Source organism: Phragmites australis, chromosome 24 (assembly GCF_958298935.1).
Source record: "Phragmites australis chromosome 24, lpPhrAust1.1, whole genome shotgun sequence".
Taxonomy (NCBI): Eukaryota; Viridiplantae; Streptophyta; class Magnoliopsida; order Poales; family Poaceae; genus Phragmites; species Phragmites australis.
This window is the reverse complement of record NC_084944.1, coordinates 12,767,256-12,790,726: the sequence shown is the minus strand read 5'-3', so window position 1 is coordinate 12,790,726 and position 23,471 is coordinate 12,767,256. Positions and strand designations below refer to the sequence as shown.

Here is a 23,471-nt window from a genome sequence, read left to right as displayed (position 1 = left end):
TTGCCAACCTGTCGTCAACCCTGTCCACGCCACCCTTGTCGACGGCCTCCCAGAGAATACAGGCTCCACCAAGCCTCCAAACGACTGAAAAAACATAATAACGAAACCCACATAGCTACCTAAGCAATATAATCTCCACCCCAAACTCGCAGATAGCCTACTTGCCTCACACATCGTGGCATCAGGACACAAAAGACAACCACGAGAAGTCACCCATAGAAACACCCGCTCCTACTAACATTTAATCGATAATCAAATAAGAAACAACGAAGCAATAACCTATCAAACGGAGGCATAGCGATAGGAGGAAGAAAAGCATGTACCTTCCAGTGGAGACGGGGTGGGCCTGTAGCTTAGAGGATTAGAGCACGTGGCTACGAACCATGGTGTCGGGGGTTCGAATCCCTCCTCGCCCTCATTAGACCGTATATTTATCTAGTATATCCAGACAATAGGTAGGAACATAAACTAATAACAAAGCAACCAAGTGTTTATTACAGACCACAGTGTAAAGAAAAAGAAAGAGCTACTGCGAGGGCACGACTCCGAATTCCATCTTATCCACAAAGGCTTTGGCTGCCCCAGTTACCTCCTCCACCTTCTGTGCCGATGTCTCCTTTGACTATTCCCTAAAACCCTCCTGGAGAACATCGATGTTGATCTCTGGGTAGTGGGCCTCTAGGATGGCCAGCACGAAGGCGATCGTTTGCTCCGCACTCTGTCAGGATTAGTTTGAGAGGTGCTCAGCCACCTTCCCTCAGAGTCCCCCGAATGCCTCGGCATACTTGGTCGCATATGTTGCCAGCTTGGAGGAATCATTATCGCTAGCAGTGTCTGCCTGGATCCCAAATCCGAGAAATTCCTCCTGGAAGACGTTCAGAACCGCAGCGAGTTGTTGGTGGGTGGCTATCATCTTGGCCTTCTCCTAGGCTATGACTTCTTATGCCTCAGAGAGTTATGTAGGGTAGCATGTTAGAGCCGCAAGGTGAAGAGATGGCAAGTCAGGAATGCCATAGAAGTACCCTTGGTTCAGCCCTCCAGTTCGACGATCGTCCTTTCCTTCTCGACAGTCGCCTAGGAGAGTTGCTGGCGCAGAACGGCGGCGTCTTCTACAATCGTGGCCACCTGGGTGGTCGCTCGTCGGGCCTCCTCGTGGACTCTCTTCAGCCGCACCGCGTACACCTGTGAAACCTCAAGTCAGTACCCCTTATTACATCAACTAAGTAATTGCTTGGCAGGAAAGCTCTCACCGCGTAGAAGGATGAGAAGATGCTATCCGCATCATGACCAGGAGAACCTTCAATGATCTACTTCCAAGTCAAATCCCCAGGCAACCCGTGCACCTGGTTCATGGGGAAAGCTTGGGAAGCCGAAGGATCATCTTCCTGGCTATTGGCAATTGTTGTCGGGGGCTCACTGAGCCTTCCCACATCTCTCTCGAAGGTCATGACCAGGGCCTAGGAATGCTGTAGCTTCCGAGCTACAGGTGGTGCCCTGAGTAGCTTGCGAAAAGAAGAACTTGAATAATGTGCTCCTATTGACATAGGAAAGAGGTCTATGATACTTACGCATACTTGGGCTGCTTCTTGGCCAGGGAGGGCTTCACCAGAATCAAGAAGGATGCCGACCTCTTGGGGGTCTTCTTAGGGGCGCTTCCCTTGGTCCTCGATCTCACTAGAGCTGGGGGAGCACTGCTCAATGAACCCGTAGGGACAATGGCCTTTCCGTGGTCCTGGACTGAAGGCTAAATGTGCCTAAAGTCAAGAATAAACTAGCTGCAAAGGCTCTAGGTAAAAGCTCAACTTACCAGAGTCGGGGCCACCACTTTGAGTGCTCGTGTTGCAACCCGATCCCTAGAAGTCATCGCTAGGGTCAGATCCCTAGCTGGAAGGGTCAGCGCCAGGTTAGTGAGATTTGAGGGTGCTGGAGCTGTTGGTGGTAGTGGCCTAGAATCGCCCGTCGGTGAGTCGGCCTTCAACTCATCATTCCCCTCTGGGCTCTACTCCAACAACAAAGGATGGGGCTTGCGATGATGCATCGTCGCCTCCAATCCCGCTCAGGCCCACACTGCCTACGATGAAAACATCCAAGTCCGTAGCTAGGGCCCCACATTCTTGACCTCTAGATCAGGCAGCCTGCGCCTGGGAAGTTGTTCAATCCCGCAATGACCATCAGCATGGTTACAACTACTCAGAAAGAAAACAGAGTTGATAAAACAAGAAGGCTCATGAGACTTACCGACATGATCATTCTTTGGGCATCAGGATCCATCTCCATAATGGGGACTGGGACTCTTGAGCGGGTGGATGAGGGGATTGCGTCAAAGAGAAGCTTGGTTTTCTTGTCAGGCACCTTCTGCGAGAGCACTATGAAAAATCAACAAGAAAATCATAAAGGCTAAGCTAGCAATTCCCTCAAAAGTGACTACATGGAGTTGGTAGGTACCTGTCTCACCTTCTGGGGTCAGATCCATCCCCACCGAGAATTGCTAGGCACCAGTGATCCTCGACTTCAGAGGACTCAGGCAGTGCCTGATGAAGTCTCTAGCGATGTCATACGCTGTAAACTTCCTCTCCTTCAGATGTCGAATCTCTCCGATGAGGTTCCAATGAAGGGCGGTCATCACCGACTCTTCCGTATAGGTAGGCCTTAACAACAGTGGCAAGCCCCAATAAGAAAGCCCCAGTGGGCCGAGCTGGCAATAGAACAACTTCTTATGCCTGCCCGACCAGGAGAATTTAGCGGCGAAGTTAATGTACTCTGCTGACTTGCCCTCCTATAGCCAAAATCGGGCACCGCAAATGACCTTGTTTTGGAGCCTCTTCAAAGATAGAAGTACCTGAAGAGGTCGAGGGACGGGCAGAAACCAAGGAAGGTCTTGCACAAATGTACAAAAATGTTCAACATGATGATGGAGTTGGGGTTGAGGTGAATGAGTTCCATGCTGTAGAAATCAAGCACCTCGAGAAGAAAGCTGGAAGTGGGGAAGCGGAAGCTGCAGTGGAAGAAATCAACAAAGATCATCGTGCTATGGGTATCCGGGCTCAAAATCGTTTGCCCCACTGCTGGCGTACAAGGGATCAGAGTTCGGGGAGGAATCACCTCATCGATCTGCGCCTTCTTCAGGGCCTCCTCCGTAAATTCAGACTCTTGCCACTCCGGGGTCACACTTGTCATCACGTCGATGAAGGACCTTTCTTTCTCGATCTTCTTCTTCCCCATGGCGGTGAAGATATTGGAGGAGGAGGGTTTTTGGAGGCAGGAGCGCAAGGAAAACGAAGAGTGTGCTTTAGGATGAACGTTGAAGTGGGCTCTCCCTTGCCTTTATACAGAGCGAAGGCTCCCAAAAATGGCACTTCGACTGGCATCATGACACGACTCGAGGCCACGATCTCCAGCTTTATTATCACATCGCATTTAATGCTCGACGAATGAGGGGCAGTTGGCGCCGTACGCCGAGGAGCTCGGCTCCTCACGCTGCTACTGTAATCATGGTACTCTAGCGGGGAAAGGATTGTCACCACTACTCAAAATCTCCACTGCGACGGTCCAACTTTCGAACTCAACCAGTGACAAGTGTTTTTCCCTCCTGAGGATGAAACAAATAGAAAACCTACTCGGTTGGAACACCTTCTTAAGGACTCTTGAGGACTCGGAAGTGTTCGGAATCCAGAGTAGAAGATCAGAAAACCCGGTTAGATACTTCATCCTAATTGGGAACCTGAGTCTTACTCGATGGCACAGTCGGACAAAAAACTTATCTTTGTTGGCCATGTACTTGATCCGGTGAAACCTTATTTCACGTACTGGTAAGGGGCTTAATGATAAATACTGAATAATTACCATATCTGGGTGCTCCAGAGTTTCCCGCAATTCTTGAGGCATATCTCTATCTTCAGGAAAGGGGTTCTTAGATGAAAGGAAACTACCCGTAGGTACTTAGGGTATTCTGTAAACATAGAAATTTATCTCTAAGAATAAGAAAAAAAAATTCAGAGAACATACGACACCCCAATATATATATGGAACTTAGGACTCATACGGAGGATAAGAGCCATTAGAAGTTAAAGAAGTCACTCAAACTTTTCAACAAGCTAGAAGACACCCGAAGCCTAGCAAGAAAGTCATCGATTAGGTTTAGATCTGTATAAGCCAACCACATATCCTGTTGTAACAGGCTCAGATCAATACAAGATAAACAAGACGTAGAGTTATTATTCTTAAGTAAGCCCGAATCTATATAAAAACCCTTATGTATTCTCCTTTTATTTATCTACTCAAAATATCTCATACCTCTTTAACAAATTTGTTATACGGACGATTCATAAATCATCCACAGTTTCTATTACTGGGCTCTCAGTCACAACTCCCGTCTTCGCAATTGCCACCTTAACCTGTGTTCACAGTCGTCGAAATTTAGGGGGAGGGGGTATATGAACTTTTCCGTTTAAGTATTGTCAAATTAACTAGGCAACTTAGGACCCATCGCTTACTATCAGATTAAAGAAAACGTGACCTGATGAGCTAATGCTAGTAGTACATCAACTTTAGTTTTGTATCAACTGTCTAGTGTATACAACTCAATAATATACATTTACAATTGGTGGCGGTTGATCCAATGTACAGCTTATAGTTGTTGCAAAGCCACACATGTTGCCAGACTTAAACCCCTCCAGAATCTCCAAAATGTATACAGTATGTCTCGTCGTGTCAAGCTCTGTGAATGGAAATGATACGTCAGATAGTATGCAAAACGGATGCTTAAAAAAAGATATGGTCGTTTAAAACTGATGGCCAATGAGAATAAGAATTATTGTGCACCCTTATTAGGATATTCTCATGTGCCACAACAGAAATAAATGGGGGGAAAACTTCACACTGCGCAAAGATTCAAATCAGCAAACTAGCATCTAGCATTGCAAGGAAGACATGTCAATTTCCAATCAACATAAAGTAACATGTGTGTAACAACATTCATGATAAATATGGTATATATCTGATTGACAATCTTACATTGAGCCACGATCAATACATGTCCTCCATGTCTACAACAGAATATCGAAAGTCAAAGTACAAAAACAGCCCTTTTTTAAAAGAAACAACATGCAGGATACTAAAAAGCCATCTGCAGTCAATTCAGCAACGGTGGATACTAGCATCGTCGCACAGGAAAGAGGCTAAATCCTCAACAAAGCGCAGCCTGATATGCTCCCTCGACAATGCGTCATTGGTGATCCCGGTCGCCAGGTTGGTCTCTCGCTTGTGACATTCAAAATATCAACATCAGACAGTGGCTTGATGCACTGATTTCTTGGCCCGGGTCCAATCACTCCCCCAACCAAGTATATGCTGTTTCCCAGACCAATCATCCCAAAACCAATCCTGCTTTGGAATTCAGACGCACAAGACACCATCTTATCCGGGAAATTCTCCCCACGCTGCTTCATGATACAGCTGTTGCTCAGCACATACAGCTCCCCACTGACCATTGCCATTGGGCCTTGCAGCCAAGAGAAATCCTCGACAGCCCAATAACTGCCACCATCTTCCAGAATCTGCACCGTTGGTAGACCTTTATGCAATACATGCATCTTGCCCTTGATGACAAGTCCAGAACAGGCAGAGCTATGTGCCTGACGGAGGTCAGGGAGAGGCTCCCACGCATCAGCTTCAGGGTCATAAATCTCAGCCTTTGATATCGATTTGCGGCAGTTTGTGAAGCCCCCTGCAACGATTATTTTCCCATCCAATGCACAGCAAGCAAACATCGCTCGAGCTACAAGCATTGGAGCCCTTTGGGCCCACACACGGTTGAGAGGATCAAAAGACCAAACCTCATTGCTTGCAAAGATCCTGTCATGGTCTCCAGTAAGCGGATCAACTCGATCACTGCCACCACCAATAACATAGAGCTTGCCAGCAACTGAGGCCACTCCAAAACGAGCAATGTTCCTAATCTGAGACGGCATGACAGGGAGAGTTATCCACTTATCTCGTAGAGGATCATAAAGCTGCCACATGTTTTCAGGCTCAAATGCTAACACACATAACAGTTCTTCTGTCACGCCAATCTGATTCCGAACTTTGAGAAGCTCACCACTGCAAACAGAAGCTCTCCAAGAGCAGCAAACCAGCTGAAGCTTGGGATGGAATAAGAATGGGACCCGTGCAAGGCACTGGAGAGCAACTTCATTAGGGAGACCATCAAGTAAAGTTGATGCCATTGTGCTCTGAATCATATGCTCTCATAACACAGCAATAAAATGACAATATTTATGAAGCCTGGAAATAATCAAACCATAAAGTTCAGATATACTGTAGAGCAAAGAGGCAAATTAGGTTTAATATAAATAACCACATACACATCCAAATGATACAATTCAAACTGAAAATGGATGAAAAATTAAATGATGCAAAACCAGAACATAAAAGACACAGTTAACTGTAATCTGCTTAAGTGAGGCTAAAGAAGACCTTGCAGGAGCACTGCATCACATAGCTAGTCTCCTTTAGTACAAGGATTTTACTGCAAACAAATGACTATGAACATTTATGTGAGAAGTTGTACAAGAAAATATGCTCTGGCTCATCTCACTACATTTTATATGCAAATCAGATATCATACCAAAGGATAGAGGAAAAGATTATCCCAGTTATCATGATTACCTTTTTAATCAATGGTAACTGTCAACATAGCGTATTATTATACGGTCTTTGCATTTGAATTGTTTACAAGTACATAGAATTACAGCTCGAATTACTTCGGATCTTTCTAAAGGCATTTGGGGCACTGGGTCTTTGATTACAGCAACAATAACATCACCAATATGAGCATATCGCTGATTTCCAGCAGCTCCTATGACTCGAATACAAATCAATTTTCAAGCTCCACTGTTATCTACTAAATTTAAAAGGGTCTGAGGTTGAATCATATTATTATTACATCAAGCATGAAAGAAACAGCATAGGCTTCATTTCTTAAGCTACCTGACAGCTTTGTGTTCCTAAAATTTCTGAACATACAAGTATTTGATAATAAATATAATATCAAGGAACAAAACTCATTAGTTACCAGGTAGAAAAGGGGCTTGTAAGTTTCACTTGGGAAGTTATAGGGTAAGACATAGCTAAGGGGCTTGTAAGTCTTTAGAGGTATATATAGTGGGATCTATTTTTATGGTTAACTAGGTTATATCCAAGTTGCTATGAGGAACAACAGAAAAAACATAAGCTACACTAAACGGGCACAGATTTCTATCAACATGATGCAATTTACAAGTATTTCTTGAAGTGGCCACCACGAAAGGGTTGTGCAAGCAATACATTTTACCATTTTCCATCCATAAAAGCAATACTATTCATTTGAACAAAATTCTAAATTACGAAGTATCACAAAAAAAACTATGCATGGAACAATCAGAGGCATGTAACCCAGTAAAATGAGGCATTAGCCATAAGGCTATCTATGACAAAGAAATGTAGGCTTAAAGGGAACTATAAGGCTACATGTAACTCATTTCTGTCCATTCTGCGTACCCAACAAATTATCAATATGTATCTCTAATGCAAGGAAGTAATCAAATCTAGGCATCCAAGGACCTGAAAATCTCTGTGGATGAGTACCATGAAATTCACAACTAATCAAACCTAACAAAATCCAAGCACTGGCGAAATTGGCTACAATCACAGAGAAAGATTGCTCCACGAAATGAGGAAATGGATGAAACAAATTTGAAGCTTACCAAGAATATTGGCCACCATTAATCTAAAAACAGAATATTGGCAAAATCTGATGGACAATATAATTACTGTTCAGAATTTTGTAGAAGCCATAATCACCTGTCATTGTTTACTTTTATTTCGTGCTTTTAAATCTAAGGAGCGTAAGAAATAGGCTACCCTCACTGAGATATAGCAAAAATGGGCAAAATACTACTCTCCCTGGCATAAACTAACTGCAGCAGGAAATGAGGCCGCCGCTTTGCTAATATAATGTTGTTAGTGCGTTTTAGGTACCAAGGATGCAAATGATGCACTTCTAGGAGACAGTAACGTTTATGTCAGGAGAACAACCAAGAAATACCTAAATAACCCAGACAGCAAACACACAGTTGAATGCAAGCTGCGAAGGTGTACCGACTGCCGTCGTCCACCCTGTACACGAAGCAAAATTCGGTAACAGAAAGTCTATACACGCAAGAAGTCCTCTTTCATCCATCCATCGTTAAAACAATCCACAGAATCCAACAGGAGGATCTTCCTAAAATTCTCGGTCGCAAGTGCAGTTTCGATGCCAATAAACGAAACGACAATCGAACCGAAATGGATCCCGCGCTCTCCTTTGGGGTTTACTGAGATCGATCCCGCGCGAGCTGATGAAGAAACGACTCAGTCGAACCGAAATGGATGGATTCAGCCAGCACACCGCGCCGAACAGCGCGAGAGAATAAAAGAATATTCGGATTCGATTGCTCGCAGGAAAAGATACGATCACCCAGAACGAGAACAACTCATTCGAACAATCCGTCCAGGCAGGCTAGGGTTCCTTACCAACAAAAGAGGAAATCAATCGAGTCCGGATGGATCTCAGCCGCCCCCCCCCCCCCGGTCGCTCCGGTTGAGCGGAGATGGCGGTGGCAGCGGTGTACGGCGACGATGGCTCCTTGAAAAGCTCTCCTTGGAGCCGACGAGGTGCCCGGAGGCCAGAATCGCACAAGTCGATAGCCGATTTAGGGTTTCGGTGGGTGGATTTGGGATGGGAAGGAGGTTGCAGGGGAAAGAGGAGGATGAGGCGTGAGGAGAAGCAACCCGGGAGGCCGGGAGAGAGAGACGCTCGCTTCAGATGGGGATTCGGGCTTCACGGCAATGGTTGCAGGCAGCTGACTCAGGACGCTGACTGGTGGGCCCTCTCATTCACGGCACCAGGACTATGCAAGCGTTGGTGGGGGGCTGTTTGTTCTGGCCTTCAAGAAGTCAAAGACAAAACTGGGATATATCTAGAAAATTTAATTTTTGTTTAGATTAAGACTAAAATTTGATGTACTTTAAGCAGAGCTAGATCTGATTTTAGGTCTAAAATGGCTGCCGCGATTTTTAGCCTATCAAAATTTTAATTTAATCTCAAACCAACACTACTCTATTGCTTATTTAATATGATTCTAGTTTTAGCATAATCAAATTTTAGCTTGATTTTTTAAAGGCGAGAACCAAACAACCCTGATTTGGTTAGGTTCTAGTTACAAGTGGTTTTACATATTTACAAGTTTGTCGATGCCGCTCACAGTTCAGAAGCATACACTTACAAGTTCAGTTGTACTCTACGACTAGTGGCTCAAATATAATTGCAAACGTTTGATAGATACTTATGTTTGATAGTAGCACAGATGGATAGCCTGCCACGACAAATTTTACATCGGAAAATGAAAAGAAATGCTGGGCCTGGCCAAAGGTAACGTTGACCATTAGTATATTCCACTGTAAATGAATATTGTTTCCTAAAAAGAAACTGTAAATGGAGTTGACAATTAGTATATTTCACTGTAAATGAATATTGTTTTCTAAAAAGAAACTGTAAATGGATATCAGGTACAGAATTGTGATTGTTCGAAATTATTTCTATGAGAATTCAGATATGGAATTGGCTTGTATATTTGTATCGAAAATCACTTTCATATTGTCAAAGTTACTGTTTCAAGAACATACTCGGTAAGAGTTACCAGTCAAAGTTGTATTTTAATATTGTTGTTGATGTTGGGTTCTAAATATCATGTCAATATTAAAAATATGTGACAACCATTCAAATCGTCATTGATTTAATTGAGCGGGTCGGATGTCTATTTAGTTGAGACCTAACATAAGCTCACAATGACGCGAGTGAAATGTTAAACCACATCTAAAACCCATGCCATGGCAGCTAACTCTCAATTAAAGCAAAGACAATTCCGATAGTCTCTGATATGTCATCCACTTGCCTAAGATCACACACATATCATCATTTTCATCACAAATATTTCATTCATCACAAGCATAAAAGAGAGTATAAATATTAACTTAGATTATAAGTCTCTAAATATCTTACAAGTTTCAAATGACAAGTGATAGGTTCTAATATTTAACTTGAGAGTTTGCCATTAACAAGTTTGAAAGCTCTCCTTCGAATTAAAGCAAGTGCTAGATACTTAAGTTACATATCAAATTCATTCATAGCAAAAAACATAGATAGCGCAACGGAGGTATTAGCAAAATAAACAAAAGGCCAGCGATGTCATTGCACATAAGACATCGCCGGGGTTAGCTCTCTAGTACAACCTCTACCCATGCCTTTGCTGGCATCGACGAGGTAAAAGTAGCTGAACGTGGCTTTATCCTCACCTAAAAAATAGTACTATGAGTATAAAGGTATTTACAAGATTTACACAAATATAGTACAAGCAGAATGCGTATGTAATTAGGAAAGAGTAATAGGCTAAAAGGTAAGTGATTTTTACATAAAGACCATGTCTAATCAATCGTAGACAACAAGTGTATGAACTTTGACCACAACAGTAACCTTAGGACAGCAGCTACCCTATCCCAAATACCCAACTTGAGACAACATTTAAACATGCATGGACAGCCCGTAACCTTTTTCTCAAGTGCTAAAATCATTCATCATGAATTAAACAATTAAGACATGATATTTAACACAAGTGTAACTCGAAACTTTACGATGATATCTAATACACTTTAAGCAGCATACTCATGATCGAGAGCACGACTATTCAAATAGTTTTTACACTCTGCAGGGGAGTACATCTTTACCCACATGATATGAGTCCATCCACTTGGCTCCTATGATAACCTTTCTCCCACCTATTCTTGCATGGTTGACCCATCTAAAAGGAGATCTTGATGTCGTCTAGAGGGGGTGAATATGCATTTTAAAAACTTTATCCCTTTTTTAATAGTTGGCCTAAAGTAATGGCGAAACTAAACTAACATATTTTTTACAAGTAAAAAACCTAAATGTGCTAGGCTCAAGTAGACAAAGACCAAAAAACAATTATGAAGGATTACAATCCTTGGGTGATAAATATTATTCAATTATAGCGAGGTATGCAGAATAGCCTAATCGGATGTTCTAATCCTATTGATCGGATATTCCAATATAGGTAAAAACAGTTAGATTGAATATCACAGAATTAACTCAATGTGAATACAAATAAGCATACATACAATTAAATCAATGTAATGCACAAGAGTAAGGAGATATGGAGACAAATTATTTGCTATCAAAATTTGGATATCCACAAATATCCTACGTCATCATTGAGAAAGCTCGGTCACACTTGAGCCGGGTTTCTTTTAACCATTTTTCTCACGAGGTTGCACATGCACTCCTCATCTCCACTATGGCTAACTCTTCCTCCACTCCGGAGATAGTGAGTTCCATTACCACTTCTAGGCATCCTTATAATCTTCACTTAAGAAGATCACCGACAATCCACTACCAAGCCGTCTTGAAAATAGTGGTCTCCAACAGTAACAAACTCTCAGAAGCACTCTTCACACTAAGCCAAGTGCTCAACACACAACCCTTGGAAATCACAAAGCAAACTTAAGAGAGAAAAGAGGGGAGCACTCAAAGGTAGAATACCAAGTTACTACACCTCTCAAGCATTTTCTAGAACTAGCAAAGCAACATCCAACACTCACCTAAGACTTGCCCCCACACAAGATGATGTTAGCATGAGGTACTGTTATAGCGAACATGGCCCTTGTAGGGTATTTATGTGATTTTGATGATCAATGACAACCTAGTCAATGGGACTAACATGCTTGTCAAGTATATGCTTTAGTAGGTCTCGTGGATATAATATATGAAGAAGCCACTACAGTCGGGACAAAGATTAATTGAATTAGAGAAGTCCTAGGAAAAATACACTCGCTGGATGGTCCGGTGCACAGTGAAATGAACTCACCGGATGGTTCGGCGGTCAGTGAGATGTACACACCAGAGTATTATCAGAAGAAGGTTAAGTGATTGTATACACCAGATGGTCCGGTGCTCAGTAATGTGTACACACTGGAGCATTCTCAGATGAAGGTGAAAATGAAGAACACACCGGATGATCCGGTGTTGGTGCAATGTGCACACCGTAGTGTTTTCCAAGACTTATGCAAATCTTCAGAGAAAAGGAGTTGTACACACCGGATGGCCCATTGATCAGAAGATCAACACATCGGAGTGTTCTAAATAGAGAGAAGTGGCTCAGTTTGGCTTAAGTCTACACATCGGATAGTCCAGTGATGGAGTTTAATAATACACCAGAACATCCAGTATCCACAAATGAGTTTGAGTAGGGTTCTAACGGCTAGTTTCTACTACTGTACGCACTAGATGGTTCGGTGTTTGTACTGCTATTGTCACTGGATTATCCGGTGTTCATAGTTTCTTTGAGCCATTAGGGCAACGGCTAGCTCACGGGGTTGAGGCTATAAATATCGCCCCCACTTGGTCATTTGAGTGTGCTAGAGTCTAAGGAAGCTCAAAGATACTTAAGAAGACATCCAAGCCAACAAAGTACTTAAAGTTATCATCCAAGACGATTAAGCACAAGATTAGTGAGTGATTAGTGCTAATAGGTCTAGAGAGAGTTGTAGCTATGTGTTGTTGCCTAGAGAGTGGATCAAGGAGTGATCCTATTGTGTACCAAGTGGTACGCCAACACCTTAGAGTCTTGGTGATTTGCCGACAACTTTGGCTTTAATGGCTCAAGCTTATTGACCCTTGGACTTAGTGTGGAGCGACAATAAGAAGCTTGTACAGGGACGTGGAAACTCTTGCCTTGGTGGATCAAGCTCTTAAGTGAAGATAGCGCCAAGTGACAGGAAGAGAGGCTTGGTGTGAGCCTTACCTTTGCGGCTTAGTGGCTCAAGAGCTGTGACCGGAAGAGCCTTGGTGATTGGGAGCATATCGTTGATAGAGCTCCAACGTTGACTAAGGGTGGTGTTTATGCTATTGATACCACAAGATAAAAATCTCCGCGAGTTTGCACTCTCTACCTCATTTACATTTCTGCATTTACATACTTGCAATTTTCCTTCCTAGAGTAGTTTGCTAGGATTGCTATAAGTTGTGTCACACCTGATTTTCAAATTTCTAAAATTTTCCAAGATTAGATTATAAATTAAATAATTAGAATAGGAAAAGCTCTATTTACTATATTCAAATTCAAATTTGAATTAGGATTATTATTTGTTTGAATGCATTCATGCTGAAAATAGGCATTTAGGTTTTATTTTGAGTTGTTGATTTTCTCTAGATTTTATTTGAGCTTCTTTAGAGTTTATTTGAATTCTTTTGAGTTATTAAAAATTTCAAAAGTTCTAAAATGGTTTGATAAGTTCAAAATATTTTATTCAGCTTATAAAATGATTTCAAAAGCTTGGTGGATTTTTTCTAGAATTTTTGTAGGCTTCATTTGATATTTTATTTGGATTTCATTTGTTTTCTTCTTTTCTAGAATTTCCAAAACAAAAGAAAATATTAAATCTAAAGCCCAACCTATCTAGATCCAGCCCAAAATCCAGGCCCAACCAAAGCCAACCCCTCCCTCTCCTCCTCTCCCTGGGCCAGCCAAAGCCAGCCCAGCCAACCGGCCCACTCCCTCTTGGCCACCTCTCCCCTCCTCCAGTTCTCTCCTGCTTCAGCCCACGCCGGCCCAGCCAGCGCGCGCCTGAGCCGCAAGTGCCGCAGCCTGCCAGCAGCCACCAGTCCGCCTCCCGTCGCCACAAGCGCCTAGCCATTTCCGCCTTGCCTCCGAGCCGCTACCACGTGGGCCCCACCTGTCAGGGCTATCTTCCATCTCGGGCTGGAGTCTGAGTTCAACATGAATTGTGTCGGCCTTCGAATCCCACCAAATTCAAGCCTAATCTGAGGAGCAAACCATCTAGAAGCTTGCCTCGTGAGCCCTCTATCCCTTGCCAGCCTTATCTTTAACGAATCATTACTTAAACAGGGAATTTGAGTTTGGTTTTGAGCCGCCACCACCAAGAGTCCAAATTGAGCTCGCCCTAGTCTCCTAGAGCCTCTCCGCCTATAAATAGTCACCCATATGCCATCCTCCAAAGTTGTCGAGCATTTTCCCCAACTCGCCGAGGAGTTTGCACCGCCGGAGAGCACTCACACCAAAGCTCTGACGCCCGAAGTTGCCGCTGCATGTCGCCAAGCCGCTCCGTTGGTCCTCCGCTCCTGAAGAAGCCGTGTACGAGTTGCCCAAGCCCCCACGTCTCTGTTCTGCCGCTCGCCAAAGCTCCACACTCGTCAGTGCTCGATTCTGGTGAGAATCCGGGCGCCTGCCGCCGCACCCAAGCCGCGCCATTGCTTTGTTCATTGGAGGAGAACGAGGTGAGCACCGGCCGTCCGATCCAATAACCACGGCCAGGATTAGAACCCACCATACCCCTTCATCTACCAGTCACGTGTTGCCACATGTCCACCTTAATCCATCTCAGCATTAAAGTCCCAGTCAGCAAGCCACGTGTGCGCCACGCAAGCCACCCGAGCCTATCAACTTCAATTTTGCAACTAGACCCTTAGCTAGTTAAATAATTAGATCTAGATCATGAGTTTTACAATAAACACCCTAGAGTCATAAATAATTAAGTTTAGGCCCTGAGTTCTTGCAGTAAACCCCTTAGACTTTTTAAATATTAGTTTTAGGTCCTATCTTTTTAAAAAAACTGCCTGGACTTTAGTAATTTAGGTTTAACCCTAACCTTTTTGCAGAAAAGCCCCTATTTAGTAAAAGCTTCATAACTTTTTCATCATAGCTTCGTTTGAAGTGGTTTTTACGATATTAGATTCGTTTCTCAGAGCTCTATCTTTCTAGATAGGTTTTGCCTTGTTGTTCTTTTGTTTTGTGCTCTGTTCTTATATTTTGTTTATGTACTTTGCCTATAATTGTGCGATTAGTCGACAACGCTTCGGATCTGTTCGAGAGATTTCAAAACCAAGATTTCGATAACACTGAGCAGCATTGGGTAAAAGGCAAGTGTACTTCTTGATCATCTTGAACCTATGTTTTAAACTGTTTTATTTTACAACTTGCATGCAATGTCTGTCAATGTGATGGGTAGTCACCTATGTTAGGATTTTCTCTAGTTTTTGCCTTATCATCTCTTGGAACCTAGATGGATTATGATTAGGTGTCTTTTATGGGTAGAAGTGCTTAGTCATGCTTTCGGGGTGTTGGGAAGTGTCATATACTTGATTAATGAACTTATGCAATAATGGTCGTTAATGTGTTAATGGTCTAGCAACATGGAACATTAGGCCTTGAGCAAAGTGGTTTTGATGATTGTCATGGTTATGTTGTTGGTTTAGTGTTTGCTCAAGTAACCTAAGTAAAGATCGGTTCGTGGAGCGATAACCCAAGAAGTAACATACCAACCATGAGGCTGATGTGGGTAAAGCGTGACACACCAGTTAGAGTCTATTTAGTGTGTGTTATGTCAGCACAAAAGGGGGCTTCTGGGTAGGAGTTAGACTCACGTAAACCCTGGCGATGAAACCTAGTGGGTAGATGCATACTGGATTAGGCTTTGGTTAGTGGAAAATGTCATACAGTGATTTCTTAGTGACACACTACTAGCGTGTGTTAAGTGTTACGCGAACACGGCAACATGGAATTCACTGACTCGTGAGAAAGCTGGGCAACATTTGCAGAGTGTAAAAACTATTATAACAGTCGTGCTCATGATTATGGGAGACTTAGATCCTCATATGATTAGTTGGTTATGAATGTGGGTTTGGTTATGATTTTAGTGATACTGGATGGTTGTGGTTAGCAGGGTAGCTAACCCTGGTTTTGGTAAATGGTTGGAATAATTGGGTTACTCACATTAAATAATTGTTTAATGCTTTTGAGTCCAATTTTTTTTTTCATTACTTGCATTTACATAAATATATCATGTGTTAGCCTATTTTTGATATAAGCATGCATATCATTATTCTCATGTACACTTGCTGAGTGCGTCATGTGCTCACACATGCTATTTTTCATATGCCATGTGACATGTGTGGTGCTGCTCAGTGAGTGAAGGTGTTGAAGACTATCAAGACGAGGTTGTGACGTTCTAGGCACGTGTCTCCCGATCGATTCTCTGCGGTGTTGTTGAGCACCAGTGTTTCTATTCCGTTGTAGATATCTACATAGAAGACAATATATGTCAATTGTTGTAAGAGTTAAAAGTTTATTTTATAAAAGTATTGCTTTTGATACTTCACCTGTGACGTTCTTATGTGTCTTGAATATCCTGATTTGTCCTTTAAAACCGGGTGTGACAAGTTGCAAATCCTTTTGAGCGGTAGAGTAGACACACAAGATAAGACTCGAGCACATATAGATAGAAATTGATATATATTTATCTTGTGAAGCATTTGGAGCTGATTCACCCTCCCTCATCTTAGAACATCACCGATCACATTTTCTTCGGAATTTTGATAAATGAGTACCTTTCTTTAGAATGTAGCATTTGCATCCAAATACCCAAAAATATAAGATGTTTGGTTTTCTTTCAATAAGGAGCTCATCTGGAGTCTTTTTCAATAAACGATGACAAAGCAACCTATTTGATAAGTGGCAAGCGATATTAATAGCATCTGCCCAAAAATTATCTGAAATATTATATTCCGAAAGTATTGATCTTGCCATAACAATAAGGGTTCGATTCTTTCTTTCAATTACTCCATATTGTTCTGGAGTGTATTTGGCTGAGAATTCATGTTTTATACCCTTTTCTTCACAGAATCCTCAACCTTTGTGTTCTTGAATTCAAAGCTATTGTCACTTCTCACTTTCTTGATCTTGAACTCCAATTCATTTTCGACCGTCTTAACAAAACTTTTAAAAGTGTTAAACACAATAGTCTTATCATGTAAAAAAATACCCAAGTGTATCTAGAAAAATCATCAACAATGACAAGACAATAGCTATTACCTTCAATATTTACATATGTAGTTGGGCAAAAAAGATCCATATGTACTCGAGGTTGACATGGAACTTTTGTATGGATGTGAATTTCCAACTTGCTTTCTGGCTTAACAAGCGCTACGTAGCTTGCTCTTCTCAAATTTCATATCCTTTAACCCTACTAGAAGATCATATTTTAACAAACAACTTAGTTGATTCATACCAATATGACCAAGCCTTCTATGTGAAAGTGCCTAGAGGGGGGGGGGGTGAATAGGCTTTTCTGAAAATTAAAACTAAAACAGCGGATTAAAACTGTCGGATACTCCGGTCTGGTCCGGAGTATCCAGTCTAGTTCGGAGTCTCCGGTCTATACAGGAAATCAAGAACAACTATGAATTAAAGCGAGCAGCTAGAATCTAAAAGAGTAGCTACATCTACTAGTTATCACAGAGCTAAAACCACAGTTAATACTAGCAAGATAATCACTAAGGCAACTTATATGTAAATTCACAAATTCACACGATTAAGTAAATTGCACAAATAAGAATGTGAGAGATTTATCCCAGAGTTCGGCCACCTCACAAAGAAGTGCCTACGTCTCCGTTGAGGAGCTACAAAGAGCTGGGACTTTTCCAACCCTATCCTCTTCTAGCGACCACAAAGATCAAGCTAGAATTTCCTTACTCAATTTGAAGTCGATTACAAACTTCCCATGGCACTCCACAAAGATTGGGTGCTCTACGGGCGACGTCTTGCCGTCTAGAAGCACAAAGCTTCAAGAGTAAAGATCACAGCGAATGCTCGAGAAAGAACTCAATGCTCAAGTGGCTTAATCCCACTCCAAACCCAAACTCACTAAATTTTGCAAACTTTGCACTAGAGGTGGTTGGAGGGACTTTGAATGCTCTTAGAATGTTCAAGGAGTCTAGAGTTCACCAGCAATAGCAAGCATTTAATGCCATGGTGTGTGGGAGTATTTATAGCCCTCTCTCAAAAACTAGCCGTTACTGTTCTGTCAGGCCTGACCGGAGTATCGAGTGAACACCGGAGTATCCGGTCCCAAATCCAAAAACGGCGTCAGAACGGTCACAGAACGTGTCAGAACTAGCCGTTACAATTCTGTTAAGTTACTGGAGTCTCCGGTGAATACCGGAGTCTCCGGTCCTGACAGGGCTATCGAATATACTAAGTTCGGAGACTTGCCAGACCCTCCGGCCTCTCCAGGTACCGGAGTATCCGTGAACACCGGACACTCCGGTCTTTTTATCAAAAAGAATAAATGCTAACTAAGACACCCCTGCCGGAGTCTCCCTCGGAGACTCCGGTTAAAACATTTTCTCCTACCGGAGTATCCGATGAACACCGGAGACTCCGGTCTTTTTCAATAAAAATAAAGACTTAACCGACTAACCTCTGGCGGAGTCTCCCTCGGAGACTCCGGCCTTAAAATTCACCAACTACCGGAGTATCCGGTGAACCTCGGAGACTCCAGACTAAATACTGAGTACCGGAGTATCCGGTGAACACCGGAGATTCCGGACTCAGTGAACTTTGCAAAACTAACCCGGTGTCCGTGGGTGAGTGTGTCTCTCAACTTGTTGGTTCTAAAGGATATCTTGAGCATTGAGACACTAATCAAGCAATCAAATGCAACCCTCTTAATAGAGCAGCTATCCTAGAATCAATTTCAAAAATAAAAGAATTTAAATCCTATTGAGTGCTCTTAGTTTCTTCTCCTTTCTTTTCTAAGGGCGTCAAACGTCATATGTCTTCTCAACTTAAACTTAAACTTGTTCATGACTTAGATAAACATATTAGATCCTTAATTGTTTTGTCATCAATAAGCCAAAACCCACTTAGAGGGCCTAGATGCACTTTCACTATGCCAAATCCATCTTTCGATAACTTTGTAAATAAACATATGCTTGGGCTTGCATCATTTGAAGAGAAATCAACTAGATGAAGATTACCATGTCTAAAGCCTTTGAAAACTACACTATTATCCTTAATGCTAGATATCATCACATCATTTGGAGAGAAAGTGCATGAAAGACCAAGATCACATAATTGAGAAATGGATAATAAATTAAAATTCAAAGATTCAACTAGCATGATATTTGAAGTAGACAAATTATTTGAGATAAAAAATTTACCTAAACCTTTTACTATTCCTTTCCTATTATCTCCAAACGTGATTTTGTCATATTCCAATCCATCATTGCTTACAGAGGTTAACATCTTTTGATTTCCGGTCATGTGTTAAGTGCATCCACTATCTAGCACCCAATATCACCCACCAGACTTGTAGTTTACCTATAAAACAAATTTAAGCTCTTTTATGTACCCAAATTTGTTTGGGTATTGGATTTTAGTTACCAAGGCTTTAGGCACCCAAATGACATTCTTTTTAGAATCAATTATAGGAGTACCAACAAATCTAACTTCAACACTACTATTAGAACATCTCATAAGAACATAACATGAATCAAAAGGTGCATATAAATTATCCATAACATTTTTGCAATCTTTTTCAACACGTCTGATATTCTTGCATTTTATGCAATAGCCACTACCCTTCACAAAAGTGGTTTTGTGATGGATAAATGCTTTCTTACCCTTCTTAGGAACATACCCAAGACCTTCCTTCTTGATGGAGAAACTTTGACTACCCAAAACTTGTTTAATTTTGGATTCTCTAACATAGCATATTGCTAGATCATTGATTAGTTTTTCAACCTTTTCCTTTAACTTGTTATTTTCATTAATAATTAAAGCATCATTGCAAGATATATCTTTAGGCTAAGTAAGCAAGTAATCATGAAAGGTAGATGTATTCATAAGAGATAAGATAGATATATCATCTAGAATATTGCAAGATATACTCATATCTACTTTAGTTTTGTTGTTTTCATGAGCAATAAGAGAGTCATGAGCTTACCTATGTCACTAGGTTTCTGGCAGTGATGCCAAAGCTCACTAAAACTTAGTTGAATATGGATCTTGATTCACTATGTCGTTAGAAGGAAAATGGTTGTAAAACATATAGTGGAGAGTCTTTTATTAAATTGTTTAATAGAAGATTCACATAAATATAGTGCTGAATTTGCATGTTTATTTTCGTTGTAGATCATGGCACCTACCGCTAGTAACACTTTTAGTTTTAACTTGCGATTAATTCTTGAAAAAGAGAAGTTTTCTTGAATAAACTTTATTGATTGATATAGAAATCTGATAATTGTTCTCAAACAAGAGAAAAAGGAATGTGTTCTAGAAGTTCCCTATCCTGATGAACCAGCTGACAATGCATATGCCGTAGAAAAGCGTGCTTATGAGAAGCACACTAATGATGTACTTGATGTTAGCTGTCTTATGCTTGCCACAATGAACTCTGAGCTTCAGAAGCAATTTGAGAATATGGATGCTTATAATATGATTGTGGGACTCCATGGCATGTTTGAGAACTAAGCTAGAGCTGAGTGATTCAACACCTCAAAGTCCTTATTTGCGTGCAGGTTAGCAGAAGGTAGTTCAGTCAGTCCTCATGTGATTAAAATGATTGGTTACATTGAGAGCCTAGAAAAACTTGGTTTTCCCCTTAGCCCTAAGTTGAGTTGGCTACGGATGTGATTCTTCAGTCACTCCCTGCGAGCTTCGAGCCATTCATTTTGAATTTTCATATGAATAGCATGGAGAAAAGCATGGCTAAATTGCATGGGATGCTAAAGACTGCTGAGGAAAGTATTAAAAAAAGCTATAGTCATGTGATGATGGTTCAGAAGGATAGTAAGAAGACAAAACGCAAGCCCAAGGCAGAAACTTCAGATGAGATCTCAAGCTCTAAGCCTAAACCTATTGGAAAGTCCAAGGCTGGCCCTATTGCTTCTAATGCTTTCCACTACTGCCATAAGACTGGCCATTGGCGGAGGAACTACAAGCTATACTTGGAAGAACTCAAGAAGAAGAAGGGAAGTAAGATTTCCACTTCAGGTATATATGTTATTTAAATTAATCTTACTACTCTTCCTAATGATACATGGGTATTTGATATCGGATCAATGATTCATACTTGCAAATCATTGCAGGGACTGATAAGGACTATGAAGTGTGTGAGAGGCATGATGGATGCATGCTCGTGTCGGCAATGGTGCAAAAGTTGTTGCGTTGGCCGTCAGTGTTTATTCCTTATCGCTACCCTTAGGTTTAGTTTTGGAATTAAATAATTGTTATTACATTCCTGCCTTGGGCAAGAACATTATCTCTTCTTCATGTGTATAAACTAAACCTTTGAGGCACAAGTCTGAATCCTTTGAAAAGTTCAAGGAGTTCTAAAATGAGGTACAAAATTAAATAGGCAAGAAAAATTAAATTTCTATGGTCAGATCTTGTAGGTGAATATTTGAGCCATGAGTTTGGTGATAATCTAAAGCAATGTGGAATCGTTCCACATTGGACTCCACCAGGAATGCCTCAATGGAATGGGGTATCTGAATGGAGGAACCGAACCTTGTTAGACATGGTCCGGTCAATGATGAGTCAATCTAATCTTCCACTGTCCTTCCAAGATACGCCCTAGAAAGTGCTACGTTCACTTTAAACAGGGTTCCATCTAAAGTTGTAGAGAAGACACCATATGAGATATGGATCGAAAAGCATCTCGGATTGTCTTTCTTTAAGATATGGGGTTGTGAGGCCTATATAAAATATTTGATGTCTGATGAGCTCACTCCAAAATCAGATAAGTGCTTCTTTGTGGGGTATCCTGGGGAAACCAAAGAATATTATTTCTATAACCAGGAAAAAGGCAAAGTGTTTGTTGCCCAGAATGGTATTTTTCTAGAGAAAGAGTTTCTCTAAAAAAAAAAGTTAGTGGGAGCATGGTACAACTCGAAGAGATTCGAGAACCATCAGAAAACATTTCAGCTCCTGCTGAATCACAACTGGATGTTGCAGAACATGTTGTAGAGACATTAGCCCCACGTCGATAAAAAAGAGTCAGTCGTGCACCTGAGAGATTTATGTTCATAACCATAGAGCAGTGCGACATATTATTGTTAGACAATGATGAACCTAAGACCTACTCATAAGCAATGGTGCGACCGAACTCTGAGAGATGGCTTGGAGCCATGGGATCTGAGATAGAATCCATGCATGATAATAAAGTTTTGGAACTTGGTTGATCCACCTGACGGTGTTAAAGCAGTTGAGTGCAAATGGGTTTTTAAGAAAAAGATAGACGTTGATGGAAATATTCATTTCTATAAGGCACGATTTGTGGTGATAGGTTTCAGGCAAATTCAAAGCGTTGATTATGATGAAATATTTTCGCTCATCGTAATGCTAAAGTCTATCCAGATCATCCTAGCAATTGCCGCATATTATGACTATGAGATATGGCAAATGGATATCAAAATGGCTTTCCTCAATGGAAACCTAAGTGAGGATTTGTACATGACATACATGAAGGTTTTGTCAATAAAAAATGCTAGAAAGATATGCAAGCTACAAAAGTCCATCTATGGGCTAAAGCAAGCCTCTCAGAGTTGGAATCTTTGTTTTGATGAAGTGATCAAAGGGTTTGGTTTCATCGAGAATGAAGAAGAGCCTTATGTTTACAAAAAGGCTAGTGGAAGCGTACTTGTGTTTCTGGTCTTATATGTAGATGACATATTATTGAACAGAAATGATATTCCAATGCTTGATGCTGTCAAATCTTCGTTCTGAAAGAGTTTCTCAATGAAAGATCTTGGAGAGGCAACATACATGTTGGGCATAAAGATCTAACAAGATGGGTCAAGAAGGCTAATCGGATTAAGCCAGAGTACATACATCGACAAGGTATTAAAAAGGTTCAATATGCAGGATTTCAAGAAATATTTCTTGCCAATGCCAGTGTGATCTTGTATGCTTCCGCTATCGGGTCCATCATATTTGTCATGCTTTGTACACGTCCAAATGTTTCCTATGCTCTAAGTGTTACGAGTAGATAACAATCAAACTTGGGTGAAGTTTACTGGGTAACAATAAAGAATATCCTAAAGTACTTAAGAAGAACTATAGATATGTTCCTAGCCTATGGAGATGAGAATGAGCTTGTTGTAAATGGTTACACCGATGCTAGCTTCTAAACTAACAAGGACGATTCAAGATCGCAATCTAGTTTTGTGTTTTGCCTCAATGGAGGAGCAGTGAGTTGGAAGAGTTTCAAGCAAGAAACGGTGGCTGATTATACGACAGTGGCCGAGTATATTGCAGCTTCTGAAGCTGCAAAGGAAGCTGTTTTGGATCAGAAAATTTGTATATGAGTTAGGTGTGGTACTTAGTGCTTCTAGTCCAATAGATCTCTATTGTGATAATAGTAGAGCCATTGCACAAGCCAAAGAACCTAAGTTGAATCAGAAGTCCAAGCACATACTGCGGCGCTATCACCACATCCGAGATATCATAGATAGAGGTGCACACGGATTTGAATATTGCAGATCCGCTGATGAAGCCTCTCTCATAGCCCAAGCATGA

The 23,471-nt window shown here is 41.5% G+C and overlaps 1 protein-coding gene across 2 annotated transcripts; it reads right to left on the bottom strand.

Annotated features, from left to right (window-relative positions):
- Positions 1-4,954: 4,954 nt before the first annotated feature.
- Positions 4,955-8,869, bottom strand: LOC133907438 (F-box/kelch-repeat protein SKIP30-like). 2 transcript variants are annotated; one of them, XM_062349485.1, is made up of 2 exons: positions 8,551-8,869; positions 4,955-6,282 (listed from the first exon to the last, which is right to left on the bottom strand). In XM_062349485.1, the coding sequence occupies exon 2, from the start codon at positions 6,237-6,239 to the stop codon at positions 5,178-5,180; it is 1,062 nt and encodes a 353-aa protein (XP_062205469.1). In that variant the 5' UTR covers positions 6,240-6,282; positions 8,551-8,869; the 3' UTR covers positions 4,955-5,177. The 2 variants fall into 2 exon arrangements, with proteins under 2 accessions (XP_062205469.1, XP_062205470.1); XM_062349486.1 differs by lacking the exon at positions 8,551-8,869 and adding an exon at positions 8,084-8,527.
- Positions 8,870-23,471: the final 14,602 nt, after the last annotated feature.

What these genes read in the sequence shown, in the direction of transcription:
- LOC133907438 (XM_062349485.1), bottom strand. Translation starts at nt 6,239, where the DNA reads ATGATTCAGAGCACAATGGCATCAACTTTACTTGATGGTCTCCCTAAT.